Source organism: Hyperolius riggenbachi, chromosome 12 (genome assembly GCF_040937935.1).
Source record: "Hyperolius riggenbachi isolate aHypRig1 chromosome 12, aHypRig1.pri, whole genome shotgun sequence".
Classification (NCBI taxonomy): domain Eukaryota; kingdom Metazoa; phylum Chordata; class Amphibia; order Anura; family Hyperoliidae; genus Hyperolius; species Hyperolius riggenbachi.
In genome coordinates, this window is record NC_090657.1 from 103,723,118 (window position 1) to 103,738,467 (window position 15,350).

At 45.2% G+C, this 15,350-nt stretch overlaps 1 protein-coding gene across 1 annotated transcript in view; it reads left to right on the forward strand.

The window, feature by feature from the left end:
• Positions 1–2,853: 2,853 nt before the first annotated feature.
• Positions 2,854–15,350, forward strand: part of STAC2 (SH3 and cysteine rich domain 2) — a 159,241-nt gene continuing 146,744 nt past the window's right edge. The window contains exon 1 of the mRNA XM_068263345.1: positions 2,854–3,877. Coding sequence (XP_068119446.1) covers positions 3,785–3,877 — 93 coding nt within the window. The 5' untranslated portion in view covers positions 2,854–3,784. The remainder of the gene's footprint in view (positions 3,878–15,350) is intronic.

The following is a 15,350-nucleotide window of genomic DNA, read 5'->3' on the forward strand; positions in this document are numbered from 1 at the left end:
TTTAATCGTTTTTTCAATCAATTTTCGTTCAGTTCTATGAAAACCGATTGAAAAAAAAAGATCGAAAACAATGATTAAAACGATCTAAAAATCTGCCAGAAAATTGTATGCATTAAGCTAAAAAAGAAAAAAAATAAGATACATAAGGACAGACCGCTCCTCTCATGGTCCCCGCGTTCCAACACTGGCTCCGATCGGTCGAATACTGCTATCTGCAACCGCAGGACGCTTCAGAAGTCTTCGGGAGCCTGAGTGCTCCCGAAGACAGGTGGCTCCGCCCCTCTTGGGCGCTCACGCATGCGCAGTACAGATCTGCCCGTCTTTCAGAAGGTAAATTTCAGAGTGTAGGAGAGGAAAGATTTTACAATGGGCAAACAAAGACTAAACCATTTATATATATATATATACCGTATTTTTCGGAATATAAGACGCTCCGGCATATAAGACGCACCTAGATTTAGAGGGCAAAAATCAGGAAAAAAAAATAAACTAAACCTAGGTGCGTCTATGGTGCAGGGGCTTCTTATGGACCTCTAACTCCCCCAAAACTGTCTTTATCTAAGCTACACTGCCCATCTATACTAACACCTGCTACACTACACTTCACTTCACCCCTGCTGCCCCCATCAACTACACATTACTTCACTAACCCCTACTACAACTACACTACACTACACTACACTACAGTATACTACACTTCCCTCACTAACATCTGCAGCCAACCCAAACTACACTACACTTCACTAAGTAACCCCTTCAGCCAACCCAAACAACACTACACTACACCCCTGCTGCATCTCACCTGATCCTGTCGCCGCGATCCTACCCTCCTCCATCTGCCTGTCATCACCCGAGAGTCGCAGCCGCCATCATCTGAGGGTCCCATTAGGTGTCATCAGAGGGTCCAGCAATCCCATCCAGTATCCCCGCTCTTTAAGTGTCCAGGTTGCCGGATCCTCTTCGCTGCAGTCATGCTTGTATGCAGCCCCGGGGTGATCACGCGGTGATTACGCGCTGCCGGGGCCGCCTTCCTCCATAGTTACAGCGTCCTCTTCTTAGATACAGTGCCCCGTTCTGCGTGACGAGCGGCGCACGTGCGCCTGACGTCATGCGTGACCCCGGCGCACATGCGCCGCTCGTCATACAGAAGGGGGCACTGTATCTAAGAAGAGGACGCCGTAACTATGGAGGAAGGCGGCCCCGGCAGCGCGTAATCACCGCGAGCCTGCATACAAGCATGACTGCAGTGAAGAGGAGCCGGCGACTTGGACACTTAAAGAGCGGGGATCAGTCGGGGATACTGGATGGGATTGCTGGACCCTCTGATGACGGCTGCTGCGACATTGGATGATGGCGGACAGACGAAGGAGGCTAGGATCGCGGCGGCAGGATCCGGTAAGTATGTTATGGGGCGAAAATACCGTACCTTTGGAATATAAGACGCACCCACTTTTTCCCCCCAGTTTTGGGGAAGAAAAAGTGCGTCTTATATTCCGAAAAATACGGTATATATATATTTTTATTTTTTTTTATTATTAATTACATTATTATGAATACAGTGCTTAATGGTAAGGACTTACGAGGCGAAAATGCTAAAAAAAGTAAATTACCTGCCTCATCTTTTATGGCACGGAGGACGCCGTCCGCGCCGATCCGCCGGGTCCCCCCGCTCATTAGCCCCCCGGGCCGGCTGCCGACCCCACGGCCCGGGCTCTCCTGCCTCCCGCAATATGGCCGCTGCCTTTGGCCGCGGCTGCGCAGTCCGCCTGGCCGCGAGTGCGGCTGCGCAGCTCTAGGGCCAGCCCCCCTGATCCACGCTAAAGGAAGCGGCCATATTTGGGGGTGGCAGGAGAGCCCGACCCGGGCCGTGGGGTCGGCAGCCGGCCCGAGGGGCTAATGAGCGGGGGGACCCGGCGGATCGGCACGGAGGGCGCGGACGGCGTCCTCCGTGCCATAAAAGATAAGGCAGGTAATTTACTTTTTTTAGCATTTTCGCCTCGTAAGTCCTTTAATGGTGGCCGCTAATGATCCAATCTTTTTCATCCAATCTTACCATTTCTATGTAATACAACGAAACTGCCTAAATTATCCATTCAATATATTTACTCAATTTACCCTTATACTACATGGAAATGGTAAGATTGGATGAAAAAGATTGTATCATTAGTGGCTACCTTAAGGCACCGTCATTCTCAATATCTGGCATGTATACCCAAGAGTGGAAGACATGTTGGGGTCAGTCTGTGCCTATGTTTGTCCATAAGTTTTGAGATTTAACAAATTTAAACTGTATGTAAACAAACTTCAATCAGTGTATTATATAACTAAAAGCACAAAATAATGTTGCAGCATTGATGCATAATGAATGGAGCTCTCCTAACTATTATATATGTCAGGGTGTACTTGAGATGATGTTACCTACAATATAGGGTGTTTAGTATACATGTTTTTTCTTGAGGGGTAGATTATGATAACGTTGGGAAACATTTCTTGCAGGGATAAAGCCCTCTGAAATTAAAAAGAAAAGAAAAGTAGACTAGGGCTGTCCTCGGACATTAATGCTGTCTGACAAATTACGTATCTGCAGGAAACAGTAGACGATGATTGGCCAGGGCACTGAATCTCTGCAATGTTTCTGTGACACTTTACTGTGCCAAAGGAAACTTGACTCATGAAAATATTCATACTGACATATTGCACTGGCACTAAACCCTGCCTTTAATTTGGAGCCAATCAGAATGAAGGGTGCGGTGATAAATTAGCATAAGAAAGGCAAAAGAAAGAATGTTATGGGTGAGGCCAAGTGCTAGGAGCAATATTGGGTGGGGGGCTCTGGGGACAGACAATGAGGCTGGGAGAGATAGAAATATTGGAGCAGACAGGATTAGAGAGATAACACAGAAACTGCAAGAGAGAGGGAATGAGAGAGGGACAAAGGGGAGATCAGGGACACAGAGTGGCTGAATGACAAGGAGTGACAAACACAGAGTGACAGTCATTGAAGGAAATTGCTATAGTGTGCAGGAAAGGGAATTTCATCACTTTATTAGAAGGGGAGAGATAGTGGAAGAGAGATGGATCTGCAACGGTGACAGAGAATGGGATAGACAGACTGCAGCATTGAGTACAGAGAGAGAGAGGGAGATATAGTCTGCAGCAGTGAGGGGGTAGAGCGGAGAAGGGAGGGAGAGATTGCAGTGGAGGAAGAATAAAGAGTACAACAGAACACAGTTGTGGGGATTAGAAGACAGAGACTGCAGCTATTCCAGACGACAGTCAACCTGGCGCACACAGCTAGAGTGCTGGCATTAGTGAGAGCCGAAGAGACGCTGCAGTAGTGAGAGCTGACTAGCGGAGAGTCCTGCTGTCCATCAGGTCAGGTGCTGCAGTACAGAGTGTAGGACAGGGACCTGCCACAGTAGACAGGACTGCTGGTGGATAAGGAGAACGCCTGGGATCTCAGCAGGTGTACTTGGGCCACAGGACCCTAGAGGAGTGCCACCTACAAGGAAGAAAGTGTTCCACGACTGAACAGGACATTACCAAGACACTTTGCTATTGCTCTCGTGACAAAAGACCCAGTGACGGAATCAACGCCACCAGCAATTGAGGGGAACAACAGCAATACTCTGAACATCACAGCAGGCGACAGTCACTTCGATTGAGTGAGAAAGTATCGCTTAGCCTGGTATTCTGTGCATAGTATCAGCTAAGTGTGTAGATAGTAGTAGCACATTCTACATCTGTTTTGACATCGAGTTCTTTGCTGATCTCATTGGACAACATGACGGAAATAACAGAAATCGATCCGCAGAATTCTGAGCAGCGTCTCCCTGTGACCAGCAGCAGCGGAGGGTGCGGACTCCCACAGACCAAGGTACCCAGAAAAAAAAAATGTATATTTAGTCTCATCAGACAAACCCAATGCCCATTCCCATCCCATATACATTCCACAACTTTATCAGTGCTCATATTTGTGGCAGACAAGCTATGTGACTATACAGGAATGTCGTATCCAACAATTGTACTGTTCTTCACCTTTCCATAGTCCACCACCTTACCACTACAAGGTTCTCTATCTACTTCTACGTGATCCTAAGTCTGATGTGTCTAGATTGTTATAATGTCTGTGTAGGACCCACTTTTCCCTCAACAGAGCTCCACTGGGTAGAACGCCTATAGCTAAGCTGGCAATGTTTTGCCTATAGCTAAGCTTATTGTTCCCTAGCACAAAAAGAAGTATGGGGCGTGTGCATGTCAAAAATATTCTGCAGTGAGATTTTTATAATGTTAAACTATTATCTGTCTGACATATGAATTAAAAGTCGAGTTTAAAAGGAACTCAAAGTAAAGAATGTATTAAAGGTGCAATTGCTGAATTTTTTTATTTTTTTTTTAATTAAAAAAGCTACTTGACTAACTGTTATGCTGATGTATTTGTAAGCCCCGTACACACACCCTAGATAAAAACTCCCCCGAGGTATCCGATTACGACCGTCTCTGCCAAGTGTACAGCAGCCCCCGACCCCCTCCCCGCAGCGCCGCATGGGGGATTGGGTCCCGAACACTGGCGGGCAACATACCTCATGCGTGTACAAGGCTTAAATCCCAGTCCAATAACGAGCATGCAGATGAGATGTTCTGACGCAAGTAGCTGCATGCTTGCTGCAGGTGTGTCTCTCAGATGAGACCAAACCCAACATGTCAGCAGCACAGCCAGGCAAATTCCACTTCTAATGTGGTAACAATATAGCATCCTCCATATTCATCTCACTTAAAGGTTCCCTATAAAAGCCATTATAGGATTCTGCAGTACATTACAAATTGTGTTTAGTCTACTTCCTTTCAGGATGAGTAGTAGCACATGTACAATATTAGTAAATATGAAAAGCTATCCAGTAAGAGTGTAATGACATTGCAATGACATACCCCCCCACCCCCAAAAAAATGCATTCGAAATTAAAGACTGCTTTGTTTGTATTGAAATCGACTGACAGGGTTGTGTTGGATTCAACAGTTAGTGAATTTTAGAGTCAGAAACTTTATGTGTGAGGCGTTGGTTGTTTTTTCACGTTAATTATTTTGCATGCCATATGTGGGGGGCTTCCTAAAGGTGTCCATCAACAGTGAATTTTTTTATTGAACCATCGATTTTCTTGTTCAGATCAAAAGAAAATATATTTAATCAATCCACAGCATTAACGGATCCAAACTATTCCCTATAGTAAAACCAGTTGCCATTTGTATGTGTGCCGATCGACCCGTTTTTTTAGGAAACAATTGATAATGCATTCCCCCTGTGTCTTCTTACAATACGATCTGAACAATTTAGGGATTCTTCAAGACATATCCTCCTATCCAGTGGCGTAGCTAAATAGCTATGGGCCCCAGTACGAGTTTACCATGGGGCCCCCCCAAGTACTCTATACACAACACAGTGTCAGAGGTGCAAGAAGGGATTGGGGAACAGCTTATTAATGATTATTCTCATTCAAAGCATTTATAGACGTGATCATTACAAGCACGGGACCAATAAAGAGCGAATACTGCAGTTGAGGGAGGGCCCTAAGGGGCCCTTCTGGCACACGTGCCCCGTTGCGGTTTAGACCTCTGCAACGCCATTGGTCCGATCACAATCATTGGCCATAAAGTTGGCTAAGAAAACATTACGAAGAAGGCAGATATTTATACTAGTGACTGCTATTCAGACATGCAGACATATATGTCCCACAAATGCCCCAAAAAACTAAAGATAGATTAAAATGAATGAGCACAATAGGACTGGATTGGTAAAAAACCTAAAGGTATTTACTTGCACAGAATCAAAAAGTCCTTTCAATTTTGTTTGAAATGTTGATTGTTTCAGAGAAGAAAATGATGATCTAAAGTTACCTCATCTTTTGAGCTAAGGTTAATATTATGTATTGATTTATAAAGCAGCAACATATAGCACATTGCTTAGTAAGGGCCATCTGCAATAAATTAGTATGGGTCCTCTGGAGACACAATCACATAAAGCATGACACAGAAGGGTAAGGGTGAGTTCACACTATGTTCCGGTGCATTAGAACATAAGATGCAATCGCGCAGCAATGGTCCCACAATGACGTACATGGCAGTTTGGTGTAGATGGCTTTTTGGCGCAAGGTGAACCAAATGATGGCTCACCCTGCTGCTGGGGTGGGGATGTGTTAAATACTATTCTCCCTCAGAGTCGTAGCAACTCGGAAGAAGAAGTAATTCGGGGTCCGGCAATCGCCGAGGCACGGACTATAGCATTACTGCTATAGCCACGCCAAGCTTTGGCGCTACGCGGCGGGCACCAATAAGCCCTGCTTCGCCCACAGTGGGCCCATTCACATAATTGCATTGGCTCTGAATGCATCAGGTTTCATCACAATAACACGAGTTGAGCTGTACGCTACTGTAAAATGTTACTCCCATGTTACAAAAGACTGGCAATGAGTTACTGTGTACTGCGCTTTACCAGAAGACACTAATTCTGAAATTGTTGCGATAATGATAATTGGTGTGAGCCTACGAGAACCCTGCCTCAGGCTTACAGACTAATGCTGGGCATACACGGCTCATTTTCTGCGCCGGAATTGAGCCGCTAGGTTGATCCCGGCGCGTCCACGCTCGTCCCCGCAGGCGCCGGATCGATTCCCGCTCGTCCCTGCGGGCACTTCCTTATCTGCGCTTCATTTTTTCTTTTGTCCTGCCCGACGGTATCGAGCACGGAATCGATCCAGCGGGTCATCGGACACGTCGGATATTATCAATCGAGCCATCAGCGGCTTGATTGATAATAAAAAACTAACCGTGTATGCCCAGCATTAGAGATCCAATCTTCAGACAATAGTTTATCTATAATAATCATTTTCAAGCCAGCTGTTGTGTGTCTGTATGTACTTCTGACCCGGGCACGCCCCCTCCTGCCCCACCCTGCTCTGATTGGCGGCTGCGTCCATCTGCCCCACACACCCCCAGCCCGCTACGATTGGGCGTGGTGCTGATTGGATGAAGCATGCGGTGAAAGCGACATCCAGAGAGATGGCATACACACTCCTGCCCTGCACAGCATGGCACGTGCCACCAGCTACCTAGTAACTTAGTAAAAATGATTTATCAACAACAAGCCGCTCCAGACATTCCCTCAGATTGATCGGATTTAGACTTCTCTCTGTATATCCCCACTTTACTATACAAGAAAAAAAAATTCTCTCCTAGCCAATCAAATTTTTCATTGAAATCAACTGGCAATGGGTGTGTGCCGAGATCTGAAGAGGATTATACTCTTATCCATCATTATCCAATTCTGATAAAGGGAGCAGAATTGGGCGATAATCTATCTACCGGTTATGTACTGTATAACTTAACCTGTTCCAGTTTAACCTCATGCAGTTAACATTGGCTGAGTATCCAGCAGTATGTTGCTTTCTGTTATACATTAAATCAAACATTATTGCCATAAACCAGTATAAAAGCAGAGACTGAAATGTGGAACCCAAAATCAAAAGAGCAAGGATTAGCAAGCCATTTTCAACAAACCCCGTTTATGAATTATTAGCGCCAACATACATATAATCTCTCATCAACCTTCAAGCTTGCATGCACGCATGATCCCATTCATATTCCTGTTCTGCAATATTCCTAGACTGCCCACCTCCCCCCTTCCTTACCTCCCATCAAGCGAATCTGTACTTAATATTTACAATCTCCAAGAAAGTCTCTCCTGGGCAGCCTCCCGACCTACTTTACCCAGGAGCTGACTCTATCCATCCCAAGTCAGCTGCGATACTGAGAGGTTTGACGAAATTGCTAACAGACTCTTACATAAATCTCTAATTAAGTCTTTTGCTGTAATCCTGTTGTGTATGTCTTGTCATCTGTGAATGTGTCTTTCCAGATACGGTAAAGTCTGCGCCTGACATCAGCTTCACCAAACACATTACAGAGACTTGCTTTCTGATTCCGTCTGTTCATTAACATGCTTGTTATGCCATTAAGGATTTATAAAAACAAACAGTTGCTTAATTAGAAAGCTGCCCACAGACATTCAAGGGTGGTGCACTGGTGGGACATGCAGGCCCAGTCAGTGCCACCACCCTCTGGGCACTTTATCTGGTGAAGAACCTGCTCAGAGGACAAGGAACTAGGGACCAGGGCAAAAATTAAACCGATCAGATGGGTGGGTTGTGTCAGGTCAGGCCAGGCCGCTGTCATCTGATGTTTGTCTGTATCTTTAAGCGGTCCTCTCATATTACAGAACCTTCCCCTTAAAGTGGACCTAAGCTGTACTGCCTAAAACTCGTTAAAAAGACACAGCTACAAGAAATCAAGCTGCCCAAAAAAGAACCCCTAATGAGGTCTGCAAACATAAAAGGAATCTGCCCGCTTTTGAGACATTTTCATGATTGAGGACGCCATACAGTTTTACTCATAGTAATGGGGGTAGCATCTTCCATTTTTAAGAAGATGAACCCAATTCATGCTCCTATGCTTCCTGACTGGCATCTATATTTTACATTGCTCTTCTACAATGCTTCTGGGAGAAAGACCTTGTGATTTTGCCTTGGCAGATATCCCTAACATACGCTGCAATGTTGCTGAGAACATAGCAATAACTGTAACAATTAAACCAGTTGCTAAGGGTCCCACAACCAGGAAGAGGCCTATTTTCTTCCCCCCCTAGCTTTTGATGGCATACTTTAATTAAGCATGGGGCTTGGTTGGCGTCGTGGAATATGTGCAGTGTGGGCACTGGGGAAATTAAGAAATTAATGTATACACAGACATGAAGAGCCTTCAGAAAAGCTTGGTTTAGCTGAATCTCTTTAAAACATTGTGATTAAATTGTGTGGGGTTCTACCCAGGGCCGGATTTACCATAAGGCACTGTAGGCACGTGCCTACATGCGCCTGATGATGGAAAGGCGAGTCACTCCCCTCCCGAAGCACCTCCCTCCTTTTTTTTTTTTAGAAAAATCGCAATGCTGCTGTGTGAACACCCTCATAGGGTTTCAGTAGCCAAGCGCTCAGAAGCACTCTTAGTGTTCACCAGCCCCTAAGTAGTTTTTTTTACTTTACTAAGATTGCTTTTTACTAAGTACCTTTTTGCTTAGTAACGTTACTAACCACATGGGGTATGTGTATGAACGAACGGTGAGTGGAGCTTGGAGCAAGCGGCATCCCCGGACAGGTATTGTACAGAGTGCACTGGGGGCACAATAAACATTAGCGGAGGGGGGCAGCATCCTTGGGCCGTGAAGGGCGGTGGATGCGGTGTCACAAGGCAGATTCAGGATTGATTTCAGCATGAAATTGATCGGGAATCGGCCTGTGGTGTATGGGCAGCAGACAGATTTGATTAGAGAGAGATTTGTCTCTTGGTCGAATCCGCCCATCATCGCTAGATGTATGGGTACCTTAAGAAAATAAGCCCTGGAGCCTTATCACATGATTTTTACTGAACATCTCCCTCTCTCAAAGATTTCACTTTGATAGAGACACCATCTCTTTAGTAAGTAAATAAAGTGGGGAGATTAATTGCATGACTGATTATGAAAGCTGCAGGGTTATTCTTTGTCTGGCATGCCCAGATCCCTCAGGAGTTGCTCCTGAGGAAATACCGGTGCAAGTTCTTCCACACAGTCTGTTGTGTTAAGATCAGGGCCGGATTTAGGGCAAGGCCGATGGCCATGGCCTAGGGCACCACAGGAGCAAGGGCACCAAAGCATCAGGCTAAACTGGTGCAGCATTTGCAAATGCTGCAATGCAGGGAGATCTGGCGAGTGCCTGACCGCAGTACTCTGCTGCTAGCCGCCTGTGCAGCAGCCACCTTGCTCTCTGTGCTCGTTTGCATTGGGGCTGGTGGCTACGGACTTGGGCAGCATTGGAGACGGAAAGGAAGAGGAAACGTATGCACTCGAGACAAGCAATGAGTGATACTAATGGCTGCTGCGGTGTAAAGGCAAGCTGGCTACCTATACTGAAAGGGGGATGGGAAAAGGAGGGCTTAAGGGAGTCATCTGGCTAACCAAACTAGAGGGAAAGGGGGAGGGGTCATCTGGCTACCTATACTGGGGGGGGGGGTCAACAGGCTACCTACACTGGAGGGAAGGGAGGGAGTGGTCATCTGGCTACCTATACTGGGTGGGGGGGGTCAACAGGCTACCTATACTAGAGGGTAGGGGGAGGGGTCATCTGGCTACCTATACTGGAGGGAAGGAGGGAGGGGTCATCTCGCTACCTATACTGGAGGGGGGCAGCTAGTGATAGTGGCCTTGGGCGGTAAAGAGTACAAATCCGGCCCGGGTTAAGATCGCAATGCAACTTAGCCGAAAAGTTGCACTGCCTGTTACTGCTGCAGTGTGACCATACAGTACAATGAAAGTATATCTCACTGCCATGGTAAACGCACATATTACATTAGTTAATGAACCACATGCTTTGTGTTACTTTCTTGGAACCCTCCGTACCACACAATGTAAAATGCCCCATAGGAAAATCATTGCATATTGTCCATTGGGGAGCAACACAAAGGACTCGGTGTGGGAGGGCCCTTAGATAGAATTAACTGGCAATAAAGAACTGGAATACAGAATGTACTGTATGTAGATTTTACCCCAATGATCCCAAATGATCAATTCCACTCTGTTTGACATTGATTCAGAAAAGGATCAATTCCCCCATACAATAAAAAATAGATTTCAGCAGGTAATTATTGAGTAGTCAATCGAAACTGCAACATAGTACTGTTCGATGCAGTGCAACGCTTTAGGTCTGAGATTAACTGCCGCTCCTGCACACGTCGGATTGGCTAAACTTTTACATCTGGTCCAATCAAAACGTCTGATCAATTTTAGGCCGGAAATTGATCAGGCATTTTTGTGGCATCGATTCCCAGCAGGTTCGATCACAGTGATTGAATCTGCAAGGAAACAAAATGGGAAAATCTATGTTTGTATGGTCTGCCTAACCCTATTCAGGAAATTAGTAGTCCACCATGGTGTCATTTTCTGATTACTTTTTATATTTCATTCCTAGGACCCTTCCCAATCTATGTTCTAAATAAGCACCCTTGGCTTAACCAATCTACCTATATACTCACTAACCGAGCAGACCTTGTAAAAAGGATCATTTGAAAAGACCGCAAGTGGGGCGCGGCTATCTTCACTATAGATTATAGAGGTTATACAGAAATCTTGGCGCTGAAAGTATTCAATTGGTGCCCGCTATAATAGCGGCTACAATTTGTAACCGCTATTTTAATGTGTTGCCGCTATTTGTAGCTGATATTTTCTATGTGTAGCTGCTATTTGTAGCTGCAGAGATTAAGGGTTAGGCACCACCAGGGGTGGATTTAGGGTATGACACCACCAAGGGAGAGTTAAAGGTTAGGCACCATCAAGGGGGGTTAAGGGTTAGAGTAGAGAGAGGTTAAGTTAATAGTACTCTATATGGCTACAATTGTAGCCGCTATTTGTAGATACAGAGATTAAGGGTTAGGCACCACCAAGGGGGAGTTAAGGCTTAGGCACCACCAAGGGGGTTAAGGATAACAGTAGGGAGCGGTTAAGTTAATAGTACCCTATATGGCTACAATTGTAGCTACTATTTGTAGATGTGGAGATTAAGGGTTAGGCACCACCAGGTGTGGGGTTAAAGGTTAGGCACCACCAAGGAAAGTTAAGAGTTAGGCATCACCAAGGGGGTTAAGGGTAAGAGCAGGGAGTGGTTAAGTTAATAGTACTCTATATGGCTACAATTGTAGCTGCTATTTGTAGATACAGAGATTAACCTCCCTGGCGGTTAATTTTTTTTGCCAAATTGGCAAAAAAACTTTTATTTTTTATTTTTTATTTTTTGTTTCATGTAAAGCTACCAGAGTGGTAGCTACATGAAACACCACTAGAGGACGCATGTGTCCCTCTAGTGCGATCGTCGCCGGCATCTATAGCAAACAGGGGGACGCGTATATAACGCGTTCCCCTGTTTGGCTTCTCCTGTCGCCATGGCGACGATCGGGATGACGTCATGGACGTCAGCCGACGTCCTGACGTCAGACACCTCTGATCCAGCCCATAGCGCTGCCCGGAACTCATTGGTCCGGGCAGCGCAGGGCTCTGGCGGGGGGGGGGCCTCTTTCGCCGCTGCGTGCGGCCGATTGCCGCAGAGCGGCGGCGATCAAGCTGTGCGCGCGGCTAGCAAAGTGCTGGCTGCGCGCACATCAATTTATAGCATGAAAATCGCCCCACCAGGGGCTGAGATCTCCCCCTGCGCGGCATAGCCCGAGCTCAGCTCGGGCTTACCGCCAGGGAGGTTAAGGGGAGTTAAGGGTTAGGCACCATCAAGGGTTAGAGTAGGGAAAGGTTAAGTTAATAGTACTCTATATGGCTACAATTGTAGCTGCTATTTGTAGATGCAGACCCCCCCCCGGTTAAGCACCACCGGGGGGGGGGGGGGTTAAGGGGAAGAGTAGGGAGAGGTTAAGTTAATAGTACTATACGACTACAATTGTAGCCACTATTTGTAGGGACGGGAAGTAAGGGTTAGGCACCATCAAGGAGGGTTAAGGGTTAGAGTAGAGAGAGGTCAGGTCATAGTAAAATATCGGTAAATATTACTGATATTTTAACCACTTAAAAACCCCTGCGGTACGGATTTCTCCGTCCCTTTTTCCACCCTTATAAAACCGTACCTCCCATGCTACCGCCGCTGTCCACGCTCCCGCCGCTCGTGCACGCCGCCGCCCGCTCGCCCGGAGATCAATGAACGGGAAAATCCATTCCCGTTCGTTGATCTAAGCCCCGCAATGACCTGCTGCTTCTATGAGAAACAGCGCGATCATTGTGATCTTCCCAGCATCATAGTGCTTCCTGGCTGTAAGCGTCCTTCCGGACGCTTACAGGTAGCATGAACACAAACTCACTGTGGCCATCTTGTGGCCAAATAGTAAAACTACACCCTAAAGAATTTTACATATACAAATACATTAGTTTTACACAATAAATTAACTCATTACCTCCCACACTAACCAATTTTATTGTTTTTGTAGTAAAAAAAAAAAACATAGTTACCTTAGGGACTGAACTTTTTAAATATTTATGTCAAGAGGGTATAACACTGTTACTTTATAAACTACGGGCTTGTAATTAGGGATGGATGCAAAACTCTAAAAAAAATGCACCTTTATTTCCAAATAAAATATTGGCGCCAAACATTGTGATAGGGACATAATTTAAACGGTCTTATAACCGGGATAAATGGGCAAATACATTTCATGGGTTTTAATTACAGTAGCATGCATTATTTAAAAACTATAATGGCCGAAAACTGAAAAATAATAATTTTTTCCCCACATTTTTCCTATTTTCCCATTAAAACACATTTAAAATAAAATAATTCTTGGCATAATGTCCCACCTAAAGAAAGCCTAATTGGTGGCGAAAAAAACAAGATATAGTTCATTTAATTGCGATAAGTAATAATAAAGTTATAGACGAATGAATGGAAGGAGCGCTGAAAGGTGAAAATTGCTCTGGTCTTCAAGGGGTAAAACCCCTCAGTGGTGAAGTGGTTAAAATATCAATGTAGTAGAATATCGATAATGCTACCGATATTCTATTACCGCTATATTGCGCCCTTTTCAACAAGCGGCTTTTTCAAATGTATGCCTGTAAAACCATTTAGTGTCATGTCACAAAGGTGATCTGGAGCAGAAATTGCCTTATGCTAGGTACACACAATACACATTGTTGGCAGATTTTCATGCCAGATCGATTTTTTCCAACATGCCTGATGTGAATTTTGATCCATTTTCCGATCAATTTCTATTCACTTTATGGAAATCGATCGGAAAATTGATCGAGATTCAGATCGGACATGTTGGAAAAAATCGATCTGGCAGGTAAATCTGCCAGAAAATTGTATCATGTGTACCTAGCATTAGGGACTAATTTCCTTCTGCTAGATGTTGTTCAGCCATAAATTGCCTTCACACTGCCATTTTCAGCTAACAATGCAAAGTAACAAGCCACAAACTTCACCAGCCACTGTGCTGCCAACATTAGATTCTGATACATTTCAAGCACACAGCAACTCCCTGGATGAATTCTGGGGACTTGGCAATGGATCTACTATGTTAAATTAAAATGATAATATCACTGTGAAGATCACTTCCACAGAAAAAATGAAGAAATGATTTCATTCCGGAAACGTGCCTTGCAATCAAGGTCAATATTCCTGATAGCAGGCAACTGATCAGCAACTTATGCGCACTTGTCACCGTAAACATAATGAGATAATATGGATCTTTTAAATAAAGGTATGTTTTTTCATGTCACATGGAAGCATTGTATGGGGAAGACACAGCAGTGTTCCGCTGTGTTTTTAAGTGGAAAGTGTGAATGCATCCTATGCTAGGACAACTGTAGTGAGAAGAAGGTGGTGGCTGCCATATGTATTTCCTTTTAAGCAATACTAGGTGCATGGCAACCCTGCTGGTCTATTTGGCTGCAGTAGTGTCTGAATAACACCAGAAACCGCATACAGCTAATCGTCAGATCTGGCAATAATGTCAGAAACATCTGATCTGCTGCATGCTTGTTCAGGGTCTATGGCTAGAAAGATCATCAGGATAGCCAGGTAACTGGTATTGCTTAAAGGAGTACTGTAACCTTAAAAAAATGAGTTCAACTTACCTGGGGCTTCTCACATCCTCCAGTCCCCCCCGCTGATGTCGCCGGGAGCATCATCATCATCTGCGCAGGGAGCTCCCGGTGACGTCTGTAGGAGCGAGGAAGCGTGCTGCCAGGGCCACGCAGGCGCAGTTGTTAGTGACGTTAAAGTTGCAAAAACTGGAAAGGAGCCATGATGGGGACCGAAGGATCATAGAATACTGGCGCAGGCACAGGGCGTCTGCAGGGTGGGGGTTGCGGTAGAAGCCCCAGGTACGTTGACCTCATTTTTATCTTTTTTAAGGTTACAGTACTCCTTTCAAAGGAAACCAATATGGCAGCCTCCATATCCCTCTCTCTTCAGCTGTCCTTTAACATAGGATCCGTTTACATATTTACATGCACCTGCACCTGCGGAATCAGAGCATTATTAGTCAAGTGTGAACCTAGCCTAAGGGTGCAAATACACATACAGTTTTACCACTTCTAAGCAATAGGAGACCTTACCTTACATAATCTGTTCATAGTATCCAAAAACTTTTGGTCGTCACACTACATGGAAGTGGTAAAATCTGGCAATCAAAATTGGATGTGTGTATGCACTCTAATGTAAAAGACAGATTCAGCTATTTGGCTGAGAAATATTTAAGTACATTTAAAGGGAACCAGT